Source organism: Mycteria americana, chromosome 12, assembly GCF_035582795.1.
Source record: "Mycteria americana isolate JAX WOST 10 ecotype Jacksonville Zoo and Gardens chromosome 12, USCA_MyAme_1.0, whole genome shotgun sequence".
Classification (NCBI taxonomy): Eukaryota; Metazoa; Chordata; class Aves; order Ciconiiformes; family Ciconiidae; genus Mycteria; species Mycteria americana.
In genome coordinates, this window is record NC_134376.1 from 1,947,982 (window position 1) to 1,970,514 (window position 22,533).

The 22,533-nt window shown below is 60.4% G+C and overlaps 1 protein-coding gene across 1 annotated transcript in view; it reads right to left on the bottom strand.

The window, feature by feature from the left end:
- NHERF2 (NHERF family PDZ scaffold protein 2) overlaps positions 1-22,533 on the bottom strand; it is a 41,020-nt gene that overhangs the window by 7,320 nt on the left and 11,167 nt on the right. Inside the window, exons 3-4 of the mRNA XM_075515003.1 lie at positions 5,409-5,585; positions 2,063-2,216 (exon numbers count right to left, since the gene is read on the bottom strand). Of these exons, the coding sequence (XP_075371118.1) occupies positions 2,063-2,216; positions 5,409-5,585 (331 nt within the window). The remainder of the gene's footprint in view (positions 1-2,062; positions 2,217-5,408; positions 5,586-22,533) is intronic.

Below are 22,533 nucleotides of genomic sequence, written 5' to 3' on the forward strand. Positions count from 1 at the left end.
ACTAATAATATTCCACACGATGGCAAATTTTATGCAGATAAGCTGCCAGTCACCACGATCAAGTCGTTGCTAAAGGCATTACCACGTCTCATCTGTCCCAGGCTAACAGATGTGTTAATTGTGACAGGATTAATAACTGAATTATGTCGAGCATGACTGCTTCTCGGGGCAAAGCCCTCATTCTGTGCATCGCCCCAGCAGAAGACAACGACGTGGATGCGCATCGCTGCGTAACTCCAAATCCAGTGAAGCGAGAGCAGCGCGTGGTGCCAAACGCGGCTTGGAACTGCAGAAACCCCGGACAGGTAATTGCACGGCTCCAGAGCCATCGTCTCCCCGCACCACGCACGGGCACGGCCGGGCTTTCCGCAGGACTGATTTGGGGCTGCGTCAGTGCGAGCTGCAGGGATTCCTAGTGCAAATCAGGGCACCTTTGCATTTAAAAAACCAAAGCCAAATAATAATTTTGAGAGCGTGCTGGTGCAAAAGCCTGAGTTACGGTGTTGGGATCCGTGTGTATTTTATCATACTGAATGTTGGACTCGTGTACACAGCACGATAAGCTCTGAGCAAGAGTCGTCAAAAGCAAGTCAGCTCATAGCAGAAATGATGCGGAAGTCTCCGGTATCATAAGAAGCTAAAGGATAATGTTATTTAAATGAGAAGCAACCTTCAAATCACAAGCAATATTGAAGTGCAACTGGACTTTAAAACAAAAAAAAAAAGTAATTTCAAAATTTGGCATGTCTGGAAATATTTTTGTATTTTCTTAGTCTTGAAAGGTGCGTAGCTCTTGAAATACACTCATTGGCTAAAACGTTGAGGTGCTTAGGATCAGCTGGAAGCTCCAAAACTATCAGCTTGAGGTCAAAGCAGTTTGATTAAGGAGTGCAATTATTATTTCCTCTTACCCTGCAAACAACAGAATTCACCAGAGCACTTTGTCATCGGCACTCGTACTGTTACCGGCCAGGCAGACCCAACTCTTGATCTCTGACCAACGCAGCAAGATGGCAGCGAGAGCTGCAGGGGCTCGAGCACCCACCCGCACCCCCCGACGCGTCCGTGGCCCTGGCTACGTCCCCACCCGGGGAACAAGGGCTCCTTTATCGCTCGTGCCAGCAGACAGCTCTCGCCCCAGCTCCTCCTCGAACCGACGCGGAGCATCTGACACCGTTTTCGCCCCGTGCGCTTCTCTCTGCATTGTTTGACCCGTTTCTTTGGACAAATCTCCCCATTGAGCATCCGAGGGAGCTGGGAGCGCGGATCAGATAAGGAACAGCTGTACTGGGAAACAGGGCTCCCCATTCAGCCGGCGGGGCAGGACGGGCTGGGGAGCGTCCCGCTGCCTCCCCACGCGGGAGCTGCAGCGCAGCAGGTTGGAGAGTGGACAGGCAGCTTTCTCTGCCAGGTTTCAACAGCGAGGCAAACATTTCCTGCAACAGCCACCCCTGTGATCGTCGTGGCGTGAAACCCTTCCCCTGCGCGCACGCGGTGTTTGCTCCGGTATTTCTCCATGCACCCTCAGGCTCCTTTGCAGAGAGCAACGGGGGATTTATTGCACTCTCTCTGCTGAGACCCCAGCTCGGCACCCTGGGCAGACCGCTCTGCTCCCCCGGACCCTGCGGGTCCGCCTCCTCCGACGCCAGGCACCCCGTCTCCCAGGGTGCGGGTGCTGCAGCCGAAAACGGAGGGGCCCGAGGAAGCGCTGTCAGAGAGGCTTCCCAGCCCCAACCAGACGGACCGGTCCCATCTGAGCATCCCTCCGCGAGCCCACCGCTCACCGAGGGCCCAGCTCTCCCCGGACCCCGCCACACTCTGCTCAGCCACTTTATGGCAGCAAGTTCCTAAGTTAATTTTTCACTGTGTAAAAATAACAAATTGGTTTTTGGCGAGATTAGGAAGTATTCTCACTATTTATAAATAGCTGGGTGGTGCTCAGGAAACTACCGAGGGATGAGACAGAAGGGAAACATGACTCTCCCTCACTTCTGAAATCCCACCCATGACGGGGTGAGTCACGGGAACGGCGTAGAGTCGCCCAGGGAAAGCGAGGTCTCACCTTTGGTGTGCTCCTCCGTGGGGGTCACCCCCAGCTTCTTGAAGTAATCGTCTGTTTCGGGGTCCACCACCAGGAGCCTGGCTTCGTTCTCCCTGGCCTTAATGTGGGACACCACCTCCGAGTGCCGCAGGCCTTCCACGTTTATGCCGTTCACCTGCAAAGCGACAGCATCAGAACCCCAGTCTGTGCCCCCCGCAGCAGCGACGCTGGTCCCGGACCCCCAGAGCAGCCTCCTCATCCCCTAAGGGATGGGATTTTCCTTTTTTAATTTCTATTTGGATGATAGGAAGCCTACAGGCTTTTTCCTTCCCCCTCTCAAGCCAGCCCCAGCCTCCTACCACCCCCACCCCCGTGCCTCTGCCGGAGCATCCTTCGTGTTACCCCACACCTCCGCCTCTGCCCGCATCCCAAACACACCCATCGGGAACCACAGCCCCCCGACTCCGCCATCACCTCACCCACCCAGGTCCTGCCGAAACGCTCCGGCTGCCCTCTGTAGTGATTTCAAACCCAGCCTTCCCCTCGGACGTGCCCCAGGTATCTCAGGCTGCCTACGGGGTGCAACCATGTGCACGGGCAGGGTGCTGCCGGCGTGTCCTGCTCCCCAGCCCTGCCCAGGCAGCATCACCACGCCATCGTTCATCCCTCCGTGACAGAAAACTGTGGATTTCCCGTGTCCTGTCAGGCGGGTCCCCGTGCCTGCTGCATGGATTCATTTCTCCCTTCCCTGCGTGCGAGCCAGGACCACCGGGGAACGTGATCCTCTGCTCCCAATTGTTCCCCGCAGGGAGGGGACAATTGTGATTTTGAGGCATTGTCCGGGGGGAATGAATCACCCTTTGTCCCGCAGGGGAAGGTCTCCGCACCGCCCGGCCCCTCGCTGCTGGACCGGTTTTGTGCGATGAACTCTTTGCAAGGCTCCAGCCCGTCTCTGGCAAAGCTCAACCCACCCTTCGCCGCCCGTTCTGCCTTTGGCATCCGAAGGCGCCTGCACGCGGCACGGCAGAGCGACGTGCTAATTCAGCTTGGACGGAGAAGGGGAGAGAGTGCTGGTGGTACGGAGATCACCGGGAACGGAGTAACCTCCTCCTCTTAAAAATAGCTACTCCATTACTACAGCTTTCTGAAACCAATCAAAGACTTCACAAATCTGTCCAGCACAGAAAGGCCTTCATTAGGAGAAGCGGACAGCAGGTTTTGTTTGTTTTGCTAAGCCACACATAACGTTATAACTGCATGCTTTGGACGCACACGCCTGCTCTCCTGCAGGGCCACGGCTCTCCAGGATCACCAGCATCAACACATTTTTATTCCTCCTCCTCCTGCAGACAGACAACTGCCTTCTCCTGCACTGCACCCTGAAGCACACCGATGCCAGAGTCGGGGACCGAGCCTGGGAGCGAGGGTAACCCCGTCCCGGCAGCTCCCCGGGGAGCCGAGCATCGTCCCGGCAGCACCCAGGACGTTGCAGCCCATCCCAGGGAAGTGGGACAGCCACGGACCCTCTCGCTGCAAAGTCACGGCTGCTTGTCCCCGCTGCAAAGGGACAACGCTGCAGAGACCGAGCTGGGCCGGCTCCAAACTTTGGAGTCCTCTTTGCATTTTGGATGCCTGGACACAAAACCTGGGGCAGAAGCAGGTCCTGAGGGCCAGGATACGGCTGCAAGGGCTGGGATGGAAAGGGAACCCCGTCCCCAGGCTTTGCACCTCACTGGCAACCTCAGCTGCCCGCTTGTAACCCCGCTCCATCCCCGGCAGCACCCTGTCACCCCGATTCACCCCTGGTTGAGCTCGGCCGGGCAGCACGGGGCTGCCCTCCCCCTGCCCCGGCACACCCAGCCTGCCCAGCGCAGCAGGGCCGGGGGGCATCAAATATTTATCGAAGCCCCAAAGAGCGGGGACGGAGGGGCTCGGGTTTCCGAGCTCGCCAGCTCACCCTTTGCCGCTTTGTGTGTGCCAGGCGCTCTGCCAAGCACCGATAAATAAATAACACAACCCCTCGCCGTGACACCGCGCTGCTGGGAGCTGCTGCCGCCGGCACCCCGCTCCTGGCCCCAGCCCCACGCTGCTGCCAGCATTAAACTTTCAGGTGCTGGGAAGAGGCACAGCTCCCGCCGGCTGGGGAACGATTATTCACGGGGCTAGAAAGCAGGCGAGTGCTTTGGTCTTAGCGTTCCCCCCAACTTGCCCGGCTCCGCAGGGCGCGAGTGTTTTCTTCCAGGAGCGCAAACCCCTTTCCCACTCCAGAGCCAGCGGCAAGGGCCACGGCTTGGTCCCCGCAGGGGGGTTTTGGGGTTCACCCTCCTGGGGAAGGGCCACGCATGACTCCGAGCAGGGGACATCCACGTGCTCCCGCGGTGCGGAAGCGAAAGGGGCGACGGCTGCCGTGCCTCGAGCACCGGCTGCCAGATCAAGCCCTGCCCGTCCCTCTGTCCATGCGCTGCTCAAGCCCTGCGCAGGCAGCTCTGGATGGGGAAACCTCGTTCTTCAGGAAAAACACAAGACACAAACGAGCCGAAGGGAGGGCGATTCCCAGACACATCAAAACTCGTGTTGTCCAGCGCTCGGTGACCAGGAAGATGCTTCCAAGAGGAATTTTGCCCCCATCTTTCACAATTTCACGTCTTAAAAATCTCTGCAAAGCTTTTTCCCCTCTTTTTCCAAACGCCTGCCTGGCAGTGCGTCAGCTCGGCCGGGCGGCACCGACCCGTCCCTGTGCCTATGGCAGGACGCCAGACCGGAGGGTGGCTGGGTGGGGGGTCACCCCCCCGTGCTGGCGGTGGGACGGGTCCCACGTGTCCCCACACCTCTCTTGCTGCAGAGGGCAGAGCCAGCTCCAGCACCGCACGGCATCAGGCAATGCCACCAAGGCTCGCTGTGCTACGGGGGGGGGAGACGGGCACCCATCAAGCACCTCATCCGTCCGCAGGATCCCACTGCCACCCCCGAGGCACCCGGGCGGGCACAGGGGCAGCACTTCGCCTGCTCCGACCCTCTGTGCCGGCCAGAGCCAGCGGCAGCACCTGGATTTCGGCACTCGCAAGTGCCCGCTTTGAACGAGCTGCCACAAAACCGCTGCCTAAGCACCCACAGTGGGCTTATGGCTCCGTATTACAGAGGAATACGGGGGGCGTGATGGAAGAGGTGACGGGACGGGGGTTTGTTTCAGCTTCAGGCTTCCTGAGGGTCCCATCACGTCTGCCGTCCCTCTCCCCACCTGCTAGAGGGGGACAGGACCCGGCCGCTCCTGCCAGGCTGGGCAGGATGGAACGTCCCCGCGCGGCATGTGCTGAGGAAACCCCAAAGGCTTCCCAGGAAGGAAGGTGCTGAACCCCCACGCCGTTACCTCCACCAGCCGGTCCTGGGGCCGCAGCCCCGCTCTGGAGGCCGGTGAGTCGGGGTCGACCGAGCGGATGAACTGCCCCGGCCGGGACTTCTCGCTGTGCAGGTTGAAGCCGTAGCCATTGGGGCCTTTCTTCAGGTGGCAGAGACGCGGGCACAGCTCCTTCTGTCCGTTTAAATCCTGATTAACAGAGGAGGGGTTGGGGGGAGACAAAACATTTAATTTATAGGTTCGGTTTTGCTCTAAAGCAGATGCAATCATAAATAAAGCTACCGAGGAAGCACCATATCTGCACCCCGTCCTCCCGTTCCCCTGAACAGGGACAGGTTAACAAATGAATTTCCTCTCATTGAGTCTATTTTAGAAAATCAATTGTCCGAAACCATTCCAGAAAAAATTAAAACAAAACAAAAAATGCATTTCCTTCACCAGAAGCAGCCCAGATAAAGCCCGCCCATACACCAAGACTCCCCCAGCAGCGGCCGAGCCCCAGTGCCGCAGCCCCGGGCAGGGAAGAACCAAACCCGAGACGCTGGATTAACCTTAGTAATTTATTTACGGCAGTGCCGTGCCCTTGGTCCCAGTGACATCGGCATCGCCCGTGGGTACGTCCACCTCCCAGCGGAGGGGCTCTGGGGGTCGGGGTGATGAACCCCACGCCTGATGGCTCCCCGCAGCACGGAGAGGCTGAGCTTGCTGTAGGGCGAACGGTACAGGAGCGTGTGGGGAGTTTAACGCCTTCCCCCCCATCCCATGGAAAATGCTGTACGGCTCCTCGGGGCAGCCGGGGATGCAACAAATACCAGCTTTTCTCCAGGTCACCCCTCTTGGGTGCTGCTCTCCCCACGGCCCCTTCCAGCCCACACGCGCCGGGCAGCACCGGCTCACGGCACAGCACCGCGTCCCTGGCAAGAGCCGCCGTGGAGATACGGGTTTTCATTTGCGTCTGTGGTTTAAGGAAAACACCCCCTGTGGCTGAGTTTTAATCCTTCATTAAAAGAAACGCTGCTCCCCTCCTGCTAACAGACCTTATTTTTTTCAGATCACGTTTACGGTGAAATCTCTTACAGCCTTTCCTGTCAAATTAAAAACCCACGCGGCAATTTCCTCCACGTTCCTGTCTTTGCCAATAGGTACCGTGAAACACCAAGCCTGCACCCCCTCCCCTCCCACCGCAGGCCCAGGGACGTCCTCCCTCCTCAGACAGCTCCGGGGCTCCTACGCGCCGTGCGGGCTTCGTGCTGGGAACGCCTGTGCCAGCAGCTCCTCGCACTCGCGGCACCTTGGGGTTATTTCTGCAAAACACCCTTGATGTTGCTCAAAAGCTGCTTCCTTTCCAGCAAGGGCTGCGGGAGCCGAGGGCACCCGTGGCTGATGCCACCCATGGCTGATGCCACCCATGGCTGATGCCCAGGAGACCTGGCCCGGCCACCACTCGTGTTGGGGACCCAAGGGATGATGCCGAGGGGCTCCAGCTGCACGTGGACCCTGCGCGGCAAGAGCCAAACAAGCCAAAGGACGTTTCCCACTGCCACCGGGGAGCCGGACTACCCGCGGGGTCCTCGCGTGCCCCGGTGACGATGGGGAATAACTCCCGTTTGCAATGATACAAGGTGATTTTTGGCCACTGCGAGTCACAGCGGGGCAAATACAGAGGGCAGCGAAGAGTTGAATCAATTCACCAGCACTCGCTGATCTCCTGGCTCCCCGTGGGGAGAGCGGTGGCCCGCCGATGGCACCCCCGGGGGCAGCACCTAATTCCCGCAGGAGGAGCACGGCTAAGTCACTTCGGGGGCTGATCCCGTCTCCTTCATCCCCTCAAAAAGGGATTTTCTGGAGGAGCATCAGGCAGGGACATGCAGAGCCGTCACCCCCAGGGACCCGCTGAGGTGGGGACTGGCTCTGCCGCCTTTCCCCTTCGGCACGGCCGCGGAGCCACCGGCTGCCAACAGGGACGGAGGGAGCAGCCCCGCAGTGCCCTTCCGCCCACGGAACACCGCTCCCCGCTCGGTACCTACGGGCACCGCTTTAATGCAGACGGCAAAACACGACTAATATTACTCGATACGTGTCCCTGTCCCCAGCTGGGTTCCCCACTTTGCAGAGCTCAGGGCCAGAGGATCCCCAGGATCAGGGCATCAACCGTCACCCACACGGAGCGCAGGCACCATTGGTCACACAAACACACCCAGCCGGGGTGACACTGCTGCCGCTCGCTGGGGACAGAGGCCACAGATGACAAGAGATAAACCCAAATAATCCCAGTGAGAAATACCCGTTTCATGCCACGGAGAGCACGCGTCCCCGTGCCGCATCCCGTGACCGTGGCCGCCCGGCAAGCAGGGGCTCCGGGCGCTCCCCCCAGCACCGACTACCTGTTGGAGGCTTTAACGCAATGGGATGAGACCTGGGGACGGGGCGAGACCTGGGGACGGGGCGAGGGGAGGCAGAAACCCACCGCGACTGCTTCACTGCGGGGGGGAATCTCCCCCTCGCCCCGTCCGCTGCCCGCTCCGACCCCACGCGCGCCCGCCGGCTCGATGGGATGGACGTAGGTACCCCAGCACAGCGCTCCTCAAGCTGCTTGTGAAATACTCGAGCTGGTGGGGTTCACGGTGGGTTGGAGGAGTTCAGGGGACGACTCCGGAGCGACGGCAGCCTCCGGCCCTGTCCGGCCCTTTGTTGGTAATATGAATGCAAAAAAGCCACTTTTCTCCCCCATTGCTTATGGCTGCATCTTCCCAGGGGGCTGACGGCACCAAACCGCCGCCTCCGTTCCCTCTGCGACTTGCTCCCTCACATTGAGCTCTTCCAAACGCAGCCCCCGCGGGGCCGGCAGCCTGAACCCCCCACGGGCTCCCACCCCCGCCGAACCCCAAAGCAGGGAGGCGAGAGCAAAGCCTTCCCCAGGGCCAAGTGCCAGCCCTCGGCAACCCCCGGCCAAAGCAAGAGCTGGAGCTGCACCCGCTTGCACCCATCTGCTCCCGCTTGCACGGGCGCGTGCCGACCGCGCTCTCCGGCAGCAAGCAATGAGATCGGTCCCAGGGTCCTGGGGCAAAAAGCAGAGGGAATTTTGGCCGTGGCTGCAATGCCCAGAGGGAACAGAGGTGGACTGGGACTCAGGACCAGCTCGACCAGCTCAATCCCAGCATCCGGGAAGGAACGAGGATGCGAGATGGCCAGCCCTCGCTGGACGCCGGGTCAGAGCTGCCCGCGATGCTGCTGCTCTGGCACAGGAGGGACAGCAGGGACCCCTCGGCCACCCCGACTCCTCGGGGCCAGCGCACCAAATTCCTCAAAAAGCGCTCGCAAACGAGGGCCGCCGCCGGCGGCGCCCGTCGCAGGCATCGGGGCGCGCTCGGACCAGCTGCAAACTGTACCTGAACGTTTCCAGAGATTAAACCCGGCAATGCCAGTTTTTTATAAAAAAAAGGCAGGGAGGGAGCCGCAAGAAAAGCCTTACCGGCTGCTCCCGCGCACACGCTGCAGCTGAGCTTGCAGGGCGCACGGATGCTACCAGGACAAGTTGCGGAGGAAGAGAGCTCCACAGGCACCCGCCTCGGGAGATGCTCTTGGCAGCGATTCTTAAAAGGGACAAATCATCAGTGCAACATCCACTGATCGATAAAACCCAGCTCCCGCCAAAACAGGGCAGGGCTCCCCCCAAAGCGCTTCAGCCACCTGCTCCGCCAAAGCCAGGAGCAGCCCCTCCGCCTGCCGCGACCCTGCGCTCGCGCCCTCTCCCTCCGCAGATTTAGCACGCCTGTATTTCTCCCGCGGCCCCGGAGCAGTTAGTTCGCCCTATCTGCAAACATTTCCAGCTTGCCTTGGAGTTCTTCAAAAACTGAAGAAAACAGGAAATGATTCAACCGGCCGAAGAGGGTCGGATCCGCGCGACCTTAAAGGATGCACGGGGCTCTGCGCAGCTAGGAAAAGGGGGAACGTCTCGCGAGCAGAGGGGAACGCGTCTGGGATCACCTACTGGGGTTTAGAAAGGACCTTTTCAAACCGTTTTCCTCTTGCTCCGTTTTTACGGAGTCAGCGGTGCGAAAGCACCAAGAAAATCACCCGAAAATGTCGCGCTGTGGCTGCCGCGCCAGCGCGGGGATGCCCGGGGGATCCCCGGCAGGGCCGGTCCCTCCGCCTTCGGGGGATCGCCTGGGATCACCAGTGAAATCAAATTATTCGATAAATACACCGTGCAGGGGAAAGCCTCGTCTGCAGGATCTCTTTGGCTGCCAGGGTGGTAACCAGTGCCGCGTCCCACGCGGGCTTGCTCTACTTTCACCACAAACTCTTGAATTCAAGGTCCTTAACTGAAATGAATTCAAGATCTTTGTTCTTAAGAAAAAAAAAAAAAAAAAATCCCAATTCAGCATCTGTTCTGAGCAGAAATCCCCAGGCAAAACTGCTTATCCTCCCGCAGAGATGATCCGGGGCTTTCGCTGGGCTCTTAAACCTCCCGACTAACGCAATCCTCGGCCACTGGAAAAAACAGGTCTTAGACCACAACTCTGCAAAGCCCCTCTCTGGGATTAAGCAAACGCTAACGCTCCCCTCGCTTCACCCAGACCCCAGTACATGCTCCAGCGCTTGGCGCTTACGTGCTCTGTTGACACAGAGCCGCTGTGTCTCTTGCCAGCTCTGCTATTCATTTTCTTTTCAACCAGTGCCAACATTTCCCTGGTTGTGTTCTGGGAAGATATTTCCTAAACTCCCGGGGGGATTTTGCCTTTGTGAAACCCAAGCCCTGCGACGAACCGTTCCCCGGAACGGTGGCATGTTATCTGGGCTCCCCAGAAAGCCGCCAACACTCACCCCTGCAGAAACGCTTCGGCATTGCTCCGGAGGAGGCTTTGCCGCCCTTTCACATGCCAAGAACACAAAAGCCGGTTTGGGTAAGTTAGATTCACACGTATACTAGAGAGCAACAAAAATTAACTGTATTTTTTGTCTATTTGCACGCAAAAGAAATTGCATGCAAAAAAAAATCGCGAAAGCAAGCAAATTTTTTTTCTAGGTATCCAGATACTACCTAAATTACTGAACTTAGTGGTCTGAGACTACTGAAATCAGCGGTCACTAATTCCATAAGTTGGATTAAGAAGCAATGGCATGTCATACTCCACCTACAAGCATCGCTCTCTATACACATCCACAGGTACGTACGTGCATGTGCGCAAATAAGCTGCATTGCCACACCACCCCTGGAGCTGCCGCTTGAGGCAAATCATCGTCATTTTAGAAGGAAAAAGGTTTCGGAAACGCTGTTCAAGCTGGTCCATTTAAAAAATGCACAAACAAGACATTAAATAACAATGAAATCCTTTCAATATAAAAAAAAAAGGAAAAACCAAAACAAAAAAACGGTTGGGTGTTGCCAGCTCTCACAATCTCATTGCAACTCTTGCAGCATCTGATTTTTTTTTCCCTTAGAGTTTGCAGTGCTGCTGCCGGGAGCCAGGGACTCCCAGGGACCCCCCTTGGCTCCCCGGGGTCCCCTGGGGACACCCCTTGGCTCCCTGGGATGCCACGGGCTCCGTGCCACCCCCGTGCAGCTCCTGCAGTCGCTGGGACCATTCCCATTCCGTACACCTGGATGCTTCAGGCACGCTCCACCACGGAGCCGGTATCAGAAAAGTCACTGGCTCTGATTAACGAGGGGTTTCCATGCAATTAATTAGTAGGTGCCAGCCTTCACGCAAGCAGAATCCACTCGCAGAACCACCAAACCGCCGGCACTTTGGTCTTTTCTGTTTCCTGAAACAAACTCACCTCCCGGATTTTGAGGGGCAGCAGGGCAGCCCCCCACGCTCCGCTGTCCAAGCAAAACCCCCCCGCCCCTAGAAAAGCCCCTCCCTGGCTCCAGCGCCCGCACGCCAGCCCCAGCTCAATGGCACGAGGCCACCGGCGTCAGAGACCCACTTGCCATCGCCGCTGACCCGGCCCCAAGCTCCGGCTCCGGGATGGGGCTGCCCCCATGCTCCCCCAGCCCCTGCCCGCCGCCTAATCCGTGCCTTGAAACCGTCACCCGCAGCACGACTTTGAGCAGGGCTGGGGATGAAAAGGGCTTTTCAAAGACCTCGGTCACGCAGGCGTTAGCACGCGCTTTTGAGCGCGATGCAAACTCGCCGCCGGCCCAGCCCGGTGAGCTCTCGCCCAGCCCTGGACGACCCAGCGAGAGCAGCCGTGGCTCCCTCCCTGCCTGGGATGCTCGCAGCCGGCGGTGGCCGCGCGCAGCCCTGTCGGGTGCCGGGACCATCTCTAGCCCCTCCGCCCCGCAGCGGCAAATGCACGCCCTGCAACGGGCTGAAACGCCTTGAAAAGTCACGCTTTAGGGATTTATTCCAGGAATAAACCACCAGTGCCAGCGTGGGCACCCACCTCTCCCGGGTCCCCTGGAAGAGGAGGAGGAAGAGGGCTGAGCACAAACACACACGCACGCACAAACACGGAGCTAGTCTAGCGGCCGAGGCCGGGTCGGTACCATCTGCCACGGGAACCCGGCGGGTCCCAGCCCACCGCGGGGCAGAGCGGCTCCTGCAGACCAGCACGCCGAAGCCACGATGCTGCTGTGCACCTCAGCAAGGGGATTCGCCCCCCCCCCGAACCTCCTCCAAGGCTGAAGGACGCTCTCGGCACAGCCGGGAAGCGCGCGGTGTCCCACGGCGGTACCGTGAGAGGAGCGAGAGCTTCGGCCCCGCTCGTCCCCCCGGAACGGGGATTTGCTCAAACCGAGCTGAGCTCATCTGCCGCTGGCGTGACGGCCGCCTCGGCCCCGTCACGGCGCGTAATCACCGGAGATCAGGGCTTGCCACCTAATCGGCTCAGTCCCGCCTGGGACCACCTCACCCGCAGCACTCTGCGCCCACCGGCGCTTTTGGGGCTGCTCCCAGCACCAGCTCCGTCCCTCCACGGCCCAGCCCGGTGAGCTTTGCCGTTTCCTGGGGGCAGCCAAACAGGCTCTAATCGCCGCTGCTGGGAATCGCTGCTGGGAATCGCACCGCCTGGACACGCTCCAGGCTCCGGATCGCCCTGCGACACGTCAAGCCTTTCCACCTCTGCTGGGCCGAGCTGGAGAAAACACAGGCAGGAGCATTCCTGCCTAATTGACATTGTTAACATATTTTCTTTTAAGTCAGCTCCCATGGCGTTTCCTCTCCTTTCGCATGTGGTTTCGGTGAGAAAATGGCTCCTTTGCTCGCCTGCTCCCCGAAAAGAAAACCTCCGCTGGCGGAGCCCGCTGGGGCTGGGGTCACCGGGCTCCCGTCCTGCCCCGTGGCCGCTTCGGGACACCGAGATGTCCCGGGGGGACGAGGGACACCGCTCAGGGCCTCCACCCATCCCCGCCGCCTCGCCTCCAGCCAGGACCTCTCCACCCCTGCGCTTTGGCTTCTCCGCCGCGCGCGGCGAGGTGCGCGGGAGGGACGCGCAGCCGCCTTCGGGGCTGGCGGAGGAGAAGGGCGGCTCTGGCGGCACGGCAAGCGCCGGCAGGCAGAGCAGCGAGGGGCGATGCTGGGAGCCGGGAAGGAGCCGAGCCGGGGGAGAAACCTGCGCAGGAAGGGGGGGCCTGGGGCCGCCGCACCGCCAGAACAAGGGGCCCATTTACACCCGCCCCGACACAGGCACCCTCCCTTGGCAGTAAGGGTTATACTGGGAGCCGAGCTGAGCCGCGGGCAAGCTTTAATTGCCACTATTATTGCTACAATTTTGTTGGGAGCTCAAAGGCTGCTGCCTTCGCTCAGATTTAGGGATGCACTTAACTTTTAGCAGATGCTTATCGCCCTGATCTGGGAAGGGAAGGGAAGGGGGGGGTCCTCACGTCCCTGCCATGAAAACCCCCATCTTTCACGCTACAAAGATGAGGAAAGCTTGGAGAAGCAGGAGCCCTCACCACGGCTGCCGGCGGTGCCCACAGCCCTCCTCGCCGTGAGAACTGGGCAGGCTTTGGGCTCGTGCCACGGCCAGGAGCGGGATTACTGCCTCCATTCACTGCCCTGCCAGGGATCCGCCGCCTGCCACAGCGGGGCTGGTTTTCATTCCCCTTCCCCCAGGAATGACTCAATTTTTCCCATTAAAGCAGCACCAGAAAGGGGGCTATTGTAGCCCTGCATCCCCCGGGGCCAGGGGGACCTCGGTGACACTGCAGGGAGGGGACAGGGCTGACCGCCGATGGTAAATGTCAAAGGAGCCTCGAAACCCAGCCAGAAAGCGGGACCGCCGGCTGGCAGCGCCGCGAGGTGGGAGGCAGAGCACCCCCGGGTCTGTGCCACGGGGCAAGGACACAGCAGCTCTCCCACCGTCCCCACGGCCGTGAGAAGCGGAGCAAGGATGCTCCTGGGGTTTCCCACCCCGCAGATGGTCCTCAGGTCCACGCCGGGATGCTGCGGCCCCCCGCACGCTGCTGGGAAGGGCTCGGGACTTCCCTCCCTCCCCGGCCGCACACATTTCACCCAGCTCCAGCTCCATCCCCCAGCTCGGAGTCAGCCAGCGCCGAATCGGCTCAAACTCCAGATGTTGGTGAAACGCTATAAATAAAGGAGGGGGGAGGGGAGAGGCGGCTGGTGGGACGCCAGGCCCACCAAAACACAAGCAGATGTTCCCCTTCCTCGCAGGGCCGGGCTGCGCCTGTCCGCAGCTGGGGCTGGGGAGAAGGCGGCAGTTCCAGCACCCCGAGGTGCCCCGGTAGCGAGACCCCCCCGTACCTGCCGAAGCGGGTGATTCAGAGGTTTTCCACCAGCCGCGCCAGGAATAAATCCTTGGGCAGGGCCAGCTCCGTAAACAACCTGGTTCCATTTTTATACAGCCACAACTCTAATTACCGCCCGCCCCGCTAGCCGAGGAGGTGTTTCGGCTCCGACACCAGCGGCCAAAAGAGAAAAACCTCACTTTGTTCTTCCAGTACAGACCCCCACCTGACTGACGTGCTCTCTTGAAGCTCTTTGCTTCACAGCATCTCCTGGGCAGCAGCGGCTGCTGCCTCCACATCGCGACAGCCGGGAGAAAGTTTTGGGTGCTCCCCGGGGACGAGCAGGGACCGTGGCAGTGCCCGCGCAATCCCTGCCCCGAGAGAAAAGGAGGAGCTCAAACACGGCTGAGCTGCCACCGAATACCTTTTGGCAGGGCCTGCGATCGCCCCGAAACAAGCAGAGTTATCTTAAATATCACCAGGAGGAGAGGAAGGGTGTTGCAGGTTCCCGACAGCACAAACCCTGCTGCAGTGCCACCGTCCCTCGCCTCGGCGTCAAAGCTCCGTGTCACCGCCAACCCAAACTGCCGGGCACCTCGCCTGCCCGCGCGGGCTGCCAGCCCCCAACGCGAGGTCTGGGCTGTTGAAGCTTATTTAAATTGCTTCCATTATTCAAATTGCTCCAATTATTTAAATTGCTCCAGCTGGGTTTGAGTGATAGAAGCAACAAAAAAATTATTTATTCTTTTTTAAAGGGCAAAAGACATTGAGATTTGCGCCGTTTTCCTCACCAGCTGCAGCACTGCTGCCCCAGCACCCTCACGCTGCGTCTCTGCCCGGCTGCACCGGCACGCACGCCCAGCACCCTCTGGACACGTCCCACCGCTTTCTCTGCCACCGTGCAGCACAAAGGGAACGAGCAAGGATGGCAGGCGAGCGAGGAGACGGCCGAGCGATCCCAATTAGCAGTGGAAAGCATCCGGCCGCGGGTACTCAGCGGGACCCACGGCCGAGCCGTAGCTGATAGGGTAATTGGGGTATTTTCAGTGGGTGAGTCTCCAGCCCTGCCAGGTCTGCTGCAGCGGATGGGAGCGCCGAGTCGGGGCTGGCCGTGCCGGCCGGGGTGATGCCAGGTCCCTGCTCTGCCCTCGGCCACAGCCCGACAGCGGCCCCCGCGAGGGGGAAGATCAGCCGTGCGATGGAAACCCCGCGCCCGCGGGACAGCTCCTGCCAGCAGCGGAGGGGAAGGATGATGCCCGCAGACGGCCACGGCGGGTACCAAGCCTCGGCAGGGACCCGCCGTTCCCAGGGTCCCTCGCCCTGAGCCCTGCAGCCATTTCAGACACAGCAGAGGGGACGGTGCAGCTTGTCACTGGTGACCCCCAGCCCCCAGCAGCCCTTTCCAAGGCAATGCAAAAGCAATCAGAAAAAATTAATGAGGTCCTTCACTGTCCCCCGGCACTGCGGGAAGAAGCGGCACACACCCTCCCCGAGCTGCGCACCGAAGCGTCCAGGTCTCCCCCCCCCAAGCCCGTGTGCCCCAACCTGGTCCCTTTCCAGGCACTACGGGACGCAAACCCCGTGGGAGAGCGGGGCGGCCGCGCCAGCACGCTGCCGCAGAGCCGGACCTCGGCCACGGCCCCAGGCGTGACAAAAGGTTATTATCCCGAGAAACTGCCGGGCAGGAGAAAACAAGAGCAGGAAGGATGTGAAGGGTGGGGAGGACGCCTGATCTCCAGCCCGCAGTGACAGTGCCCGCCAGGCCGGGCTGCCCCACGGAACGGCACAGCTCCCACCCCCCGGGCACCCCGCACCGGAGCAGGGTGATGGGAAAAGCATTTCACTTGCGGCCCCCCACCGGTGTTTCACCTTTAAGCAATTTGCTGCCAAAGCAGCAAGAGCTCGACCTTAGCTGCTGATGCCCTAAGGCGAGGGGGTAAGCCTGGATTTGCCCCTCTCTGAGATCCCCGGCCCTGTGCCGCGGCATTACGGAAATCCCTGAGCGCAAAGGAGCTTCTCAGGAGAGGGGCTGCGGCCAGGGCAGCGTCCACACGTCCCCGACGGGGACAACCCCGGGCAAGGGTCCCCGACACGCACATCCCCAGCGAGGACAGCTGGCTGGCGTGGGGACACCAGCCCCGTCCGGCTCCGTGGGGTCCGTCTGATCCCCCCAGCAGCGATGCCTCCGGCCGAGCTGTCCCTGCCGTTCCTTGGCAATCCGACAGCTGGGGAATTTCTCAGCCACAAGCCAGGAGAAGCAGCTTTTTTTCCCCCTGCTTTGCTGGCGTTTGAGCAGACTCAGACAGCGAAGGCACCCGCGCTCTCTCCCCCGGGCAGGGCTGGAGCCAGGAACAGCAGCACAGGCTTGGCTGGGAGCAGGGAGCAGCTGGCCCAGCCCAGGGAGAGACAGGGAGGGAGGGAGGATGGATGGAGGAGACCGAAACCGCCACGTGCATGTGTTTGCTTTAAGAGAGACAACTTTTCCAGCGTGACCTGCCAAGGGAACACGCAGCCGGGATGCCGGCAAGCTCCCCTGCTCCGGAGGGATCAGCTCCAGGACAACGCGGTGCAGCGGCATGGGTCCTGGCAGGCTGGGATTTGTCCAAAGAGGAGAAACACAGGATCTCCGTTCTGGATGCAAAGGGATCTCATCAGATCTAGAGGGATTTGTTTTCCAGTGGATAGAAGGGAAAGGAGGCAAGGAGCATCGGTCGGTCTGTGCAGGGCTCAAACCACAGCTCGAGCCACTAGAACAGGGGAAAAAGTCCTTCCCACGCTCGCCACGAACCCCGCGGGGCAAGGGGAGGGATTGCTGCGGGCGATGGGAAGGCAGCGGGAAATGCTGGGAACGAGCTTCCCCGATCGCATGGTGGAGGGAGCTTCCTCCCTCCGCAGTGACCGTGCTGCAGCGAGGAGCTCACGGCCCCCGGGGGAGAGACGCACCCTGCTCTGCAGCACCCCAAGCCCGAGGCACAACTGCCACCCGGGGCGGCACGTCTCAGCGTCCCCAGCACTGCTCCAAGGACAGGCAACGGATCCCAAACGGAGCCTCCTGCCCAGGGCAGGACCCGAAGCACACCCCGCAGGCGAGCTCGCGCTCGCTTGCGGCCAGAGGCTCTGTCCGGAGCTGCGCACCATAAAACCACTGACCACGCCATATCAGCCTGCCCTTTGGACTCCTCAGCTTCTCGCTGAGGCCAAGCCTTGAGCAATCACCAAATCATTAATGCTGGCCCCGCTCGTTGCCTTCACTAACCCCAGGCCATTAGCAGGAATCCAGTCGTACCAGTACCAGCTTTGCACTCCCGTGGCAGTGGGGAGCCCCGGTTGCAGCCACGAGCATCCCAGCCCTGCGCGGGGCACGCGTAGCTGCACCGTGGTGACCAGCTCAGCACCACCGACACTGGGGAAAATCCCCCTCGAGAAGGCGGGGGCTCTCGTGCCACGTGCCGGGGAGCACCAGGGGCTCGTGCGATGCACCGGGCACCGTGGAGAGCACTGCTCCCTCCCCAGAGCCTGTGGTGGGCACACGGGGACAACTGCTGCGCGTGCCACCAACTCCTTGTGACCGGTGGGGATCTCTCAGCCGCGCGCTCACGGAAGGAAAGATATTTTTCTGAAGGGTATAGGTTGCTCAAGCTCTTAACTCCTGGTTTTCGCCCTGTGGGCTGCATGGCTGCGCTGCGGTACCCATGCAGGACCCAGGGGACACTGGGACACAGCGTGGCCGCTGTGGGACCACGCACCGCACCCCACGTCCCACAGCTGCTTCCTCCCTGCTGCAGTGCCAGTGAGATTCACAGCCCACGGGGGCCAGCACCAACCTGCTCAAAGCCACCGAGAGCTGCCCCGAAAGCCCGATTTTTGGGGACAGGGTGCAGCCTCCAGGAGGTCACTAAATAACCCACAGCCCTGCAGAAAGCCGGCTGTTAGCCAAGACGTCCAACACGGGATGGGGAAGCCTGTGTTCTGCACCACGGGCCAGCGAGGACACGGCTCCCGGTCCTCCCCCCGAGCCCCCACGGCCTGCCCCGGTCCCGGAGGAAGAGGTCACGGGTGCTATATTTAGATCTGCAGAGCCCAATAAAGCACACGCAGGGTGGGAGAGCGACCACGCAAGCCATCGTACTGGCACTTCAGGGCCGACCTTGCCCCCCCGCTCCACCACCAAGCTCGCCCACGTGCCCAGGTCGGGGCGCTGGGTGGGACGGACGCAGGGCGGGATGAGCTGGGTGCAGCCCCACAGGTGCTTCAGCTCCGCAGAGCTGCACGCTCCTCGCACGCTTGCTGCGCGCTCGCCGCGCACCTTCCAGCTCCCACCGCCGCACAGCAGCGTTTCGCCGCCCCGGCTGTCCCCGGCACGGGGACACATCTGCACCCCCCCAGCCCGGCCCCTGCCCAGGGAAGGGGGGAGAACAGGCGCTGCTCTGTGAGCGCCGGGGAGCGCTGGGACCAGGGAAGTTCAATAGTTTACTACCAATATTTGTCTTGGCCGGGCGGCACGGCTTGCTGGAGGAAATGGGGCAGGGGGAGGGCTCCAAACATCCTCTGCATTCCTTATAGTGAAAGCAAAGCCAGCGCTGTGGCACCCGCGCTTGGGGTTAACCAAATGTAAGGCCTTTTGGTATTTAAAAATCCTGCAGTAAAATATCCAGGGGTGTAATTTTCCAAAAAGCAGAAGGAGCGAGGGGCTTTGCTCCTCGGCTTGACATGCAAGCTACCCCCTCCTCCCAAAAACCCACAGCTCAAAGCTTTTGCGCAAAATCTGCCCACGGAGCTGATCCGGACACAGCCCCCAAAGCCCACGGCTCTGCCTGGGGCTCTCAACCTCCTCCACACAACTCAAGCCTCCTTCCACAGCGACCACGGCAAAGTGCTGGTGCCAGCTCCATCCCACAACACCGCTGGAAAACACGGGATCAAACTGAGACCTGATGCAATCGGGGAACATCAGGACTCGCTCGCTCAGCCCCTACCGCTGCGACGCTCAGCTCAAAAAGGATGTTTTAAACCCAGCTCCTTAAAAACGAGAGGACCACAGAAGATGCCCCTTGCTTGCTAAAGGCTGCGGGGAGCTGAGCACCCTCCCGGCCGCCGCTCCTTGGGCGAGGGGCTGGTGTTTATCTCCAGCCGGGGCAGCCGAACAGCACCTCCGTGCCGGGCAGATAAGGGGGTTCGGAGATGGCTCGGCCAAAGCCCTGCGCAGCGGCGGGTGGTCCGGGACAAAGTGCATTTCCCACGCAGCGCAGGAGGACCTCCCGCGATAACCCCCAGAGCCAGCGCCAGGCTCCGGCTGCTCCTGCTGATAAACCCCAGGTGACGGCGGGCGTGCGACGGCGGGCACGCGCCGGTGCTGGCTGCGGGGCTCTGAGCACGCTGCGATCCATGCCCGCGGGAAGGGCTGAAGAGGATCAGAAAGCCGCAGGGAAAGCAGCCCCCCCGGGACAAAGAGATGGATCCGGGTGCCCGACAAAACTCAGCAACCGCTTCAAGGAGTGGCACGACGCAATTTTTATCCCCACCTCCGGGCTGCCCCGAGCACCTCTCCGGCACGACACGGGGTCTCCCACGTACCCCCGTCCCCAGGACGGACTCAGCCCCCCGATGCCAGTGGGAGCCCTGCGCTCATTAACGCCTGCCAAACAAGAGCAGGGAACTCTTCCAGGCAAAGCGGACTATTCAACCCGCTTAGAACTAATTAGGGCTTGTCTTAATTAAATCCCGCTAACCACGAACAACCACAGGGCCAGAATTAACTGATTTACCTGGGATGGCCTTTGGCCGCTCACGAGGGACCGCCAGCCAGCCACGATGGCTGCAGACACGGCAAGGAGGGAGCTGTCGGGGCTTGGGAAGAGCCACTGGAGACCTGCCCCACGGCAGAGCATCCCGCCCCAGGGGATGCCGGCACAGCCCCGGCTGCGGGAAGAGCTGCCGCAGCACACCCCGGGGTGGGAGCTCAGCCCGCCAAGGCAGGAGCGGAGAGATTAGCCCTCCCGCTGCCTTTTGTGCTGCTCGCTTCTTTAATGGGATTTAGACCCTGTAAATCCATAAGAGGGTTTAATCACATCCCGCCACGGGGCAAGCAGCGGGGCTCCTGCCGGGTCCGTGCAGGCAGCGAGCCTCACTTAACCGCGTTTACAGCCGACAGCAACGGAGGGGCCCGGGGCTGCATCCGGACACCAACTCCCTGCTGCTCCCTGTCCCGCTCCTTTCTCGAGCATCCCTGGCCGCGGGGCAGCACCTGGGACGGCTCAGGGCCGGGGCTGGAGACCCCGCCGAGGGAAAGACCCCGCTGCCCATTGCTGGCTGGGCAGTCGGAGCCCGAGATGCCCGCAAAGCATCCCCGCGTGCTAGTGCGGCACCGGTACCTATAGGGAATTGTCTTTCCTACCTTCCCCTTGCTCATAAAACTGCTTTTCAATTTGGCTTTCACAGACTCACCACTAACAGACATCTAGCCCTGGTTTATTTTATCTGGTAACAAACTCTCACAAGGTTTTAGTGGGAAAAGAGAGACATTTAGCCAACAAAATCCAGCTCCAAGTCTGGTTACGGTTTAAACGTACACAGCAGTGGAACCAAAACACTCGGGAGTCCAGGAAAAAGCTGTAATGAAATTAAATTACAATGTGGACCTTGCCAGAAATAATTATGTCGACAACTTGGGTTTTAATTCCTTATTTATAGACACCTGTGGATCTGGAGAAACCCTTTGCTGATTACAAGTTTAATTTTCTCTCTCTCTCATAGCCCAACCTGGAGTCTCCCAAGATCACTGCCTGTGAAATCTCTGCAGCTAGAGATAGAGCCAAGGACTGGAGCCAAAATACTCTCGATTCAGACCTTAATTTATAAACAGAATTCTTCTATAGTGCCGGGCAAATCACTCAACCTCGCAGCCTCAGTCTCCCCGACCGAAGGGCAGGGACAACGCGCACAGAGGCGACGCCACGACCGTCGCATCGCACTCGCGTGCTGTACTGCAAGCAGTAAGGGGATGTTTCCTTATGGATTTCCATGAGGATGTTTCCTTACGGATTAAAAGGAGCTCTTTAAAACCTCACTTGGAAGTCGGCTGCGCCCGGCCGGCAGCTGGAAGCCCTGGCCCCCTCCGGCCCACGAACGCCCGCTGCTAGGTCAGCATACACACAGCACCTTTGCTCCACGCGTTTCCACTCCCCACGAGCAACGCTGTGACGCCGGCACCTTCTCCCCCGGGTAGGAGCAGCCCCGTGCCCGGGGGACGGGGCAGGAGGAGGTGGGATTCACCCGGACCCACGGCATGGCCAGGTCCAGGGTGAAACGCCCGGAGGTGTTTTATCCAGCCATGCTGCACGATGGCACCAGGGACGGTCCTGGATAAAGAGAGCTGGAAACGCGGTGCGCCCCCTCCTCCACAACTAATTTGGGTCTTGGGAATAAATAGAGAATGCAAGAAAACCCACCCAATACTGTTTTAGGGTTTCTTCCACCATGACAGGACGACAAGCCCATCAGTCCAGAGAAACTCCGAGGGACGGAGCAGTCACGGCAGAGGCTCTGTGCAGCTGCCAGGGCACATGCAGAAGGCCCTGATTCTGCCAGATGATTTTTAATTGATTTGAAACCATTTTATATTTTTACTATTGAACAGAACCATTAAACAGCTGGCGAGGAGCCCACTTGTAAGCGGGGCTGTTATTAAAGCAAGCTGCTCGAGCGCATCCCTGCGAGCAGAGGGGGCCGGGACTGGCTGCGCCGGAGCAAGCTGCATTTTGAACGGCTCCCATTTAATATCAGTTTTCAAATCATTTTGAGGGAAAGCTTTTGATTACTCGCGGATGCAGAAGGGAACATCGCCGGCTGGACCACACGCAGCATCTCTCGGTGTCAGCAGCGTCACCGCTCTGCAGCCAGGCAATGGGCCGGGACGCAAACACCCCCCCGCACTCCTGCCCACCTCCCCGGGAGGTGACAGGTCCCAGGGGTGACCCCACCGTCCCCTTGCAGGACCAGGTGTCCCTTGGGAGCGCGTGGCCCCAGGAACAAAGGCTCTTGGCAGGGCGCAGCTCCTCCCGATCCTAATCTGCCTCCCGCTCCCTTCCACTCGCTTTGTGTTTCACTAAAAATATCACGGCGGAGGAAGTTTCTGCTGCGGGGTGGATGCTCTCCTCCCCGGGAGGGGCTTCCTGCGCTGCCCTGGCACAAAAATAACCCCCCAGCCGAGCTCCCCCGCAGGACCCGCTGCCCACACCGAGCCCGGGCGGGCGAGCTGTGGCCAGGGGCTGCCCGCTCAGCCCCCTCCCTCTGTCCCCATAGCCCACCCGCTGCTCTCGGGCGTTTTGGGTGATGGGACACAGTCCACGTGAAAGGAAGCATTTTGCATCCAAACCCCCTTCCCACAGCACTGGGAGAACACGAGTGTGTGGGACCTGGGGGGTTAGGAGCCAGGGCTGA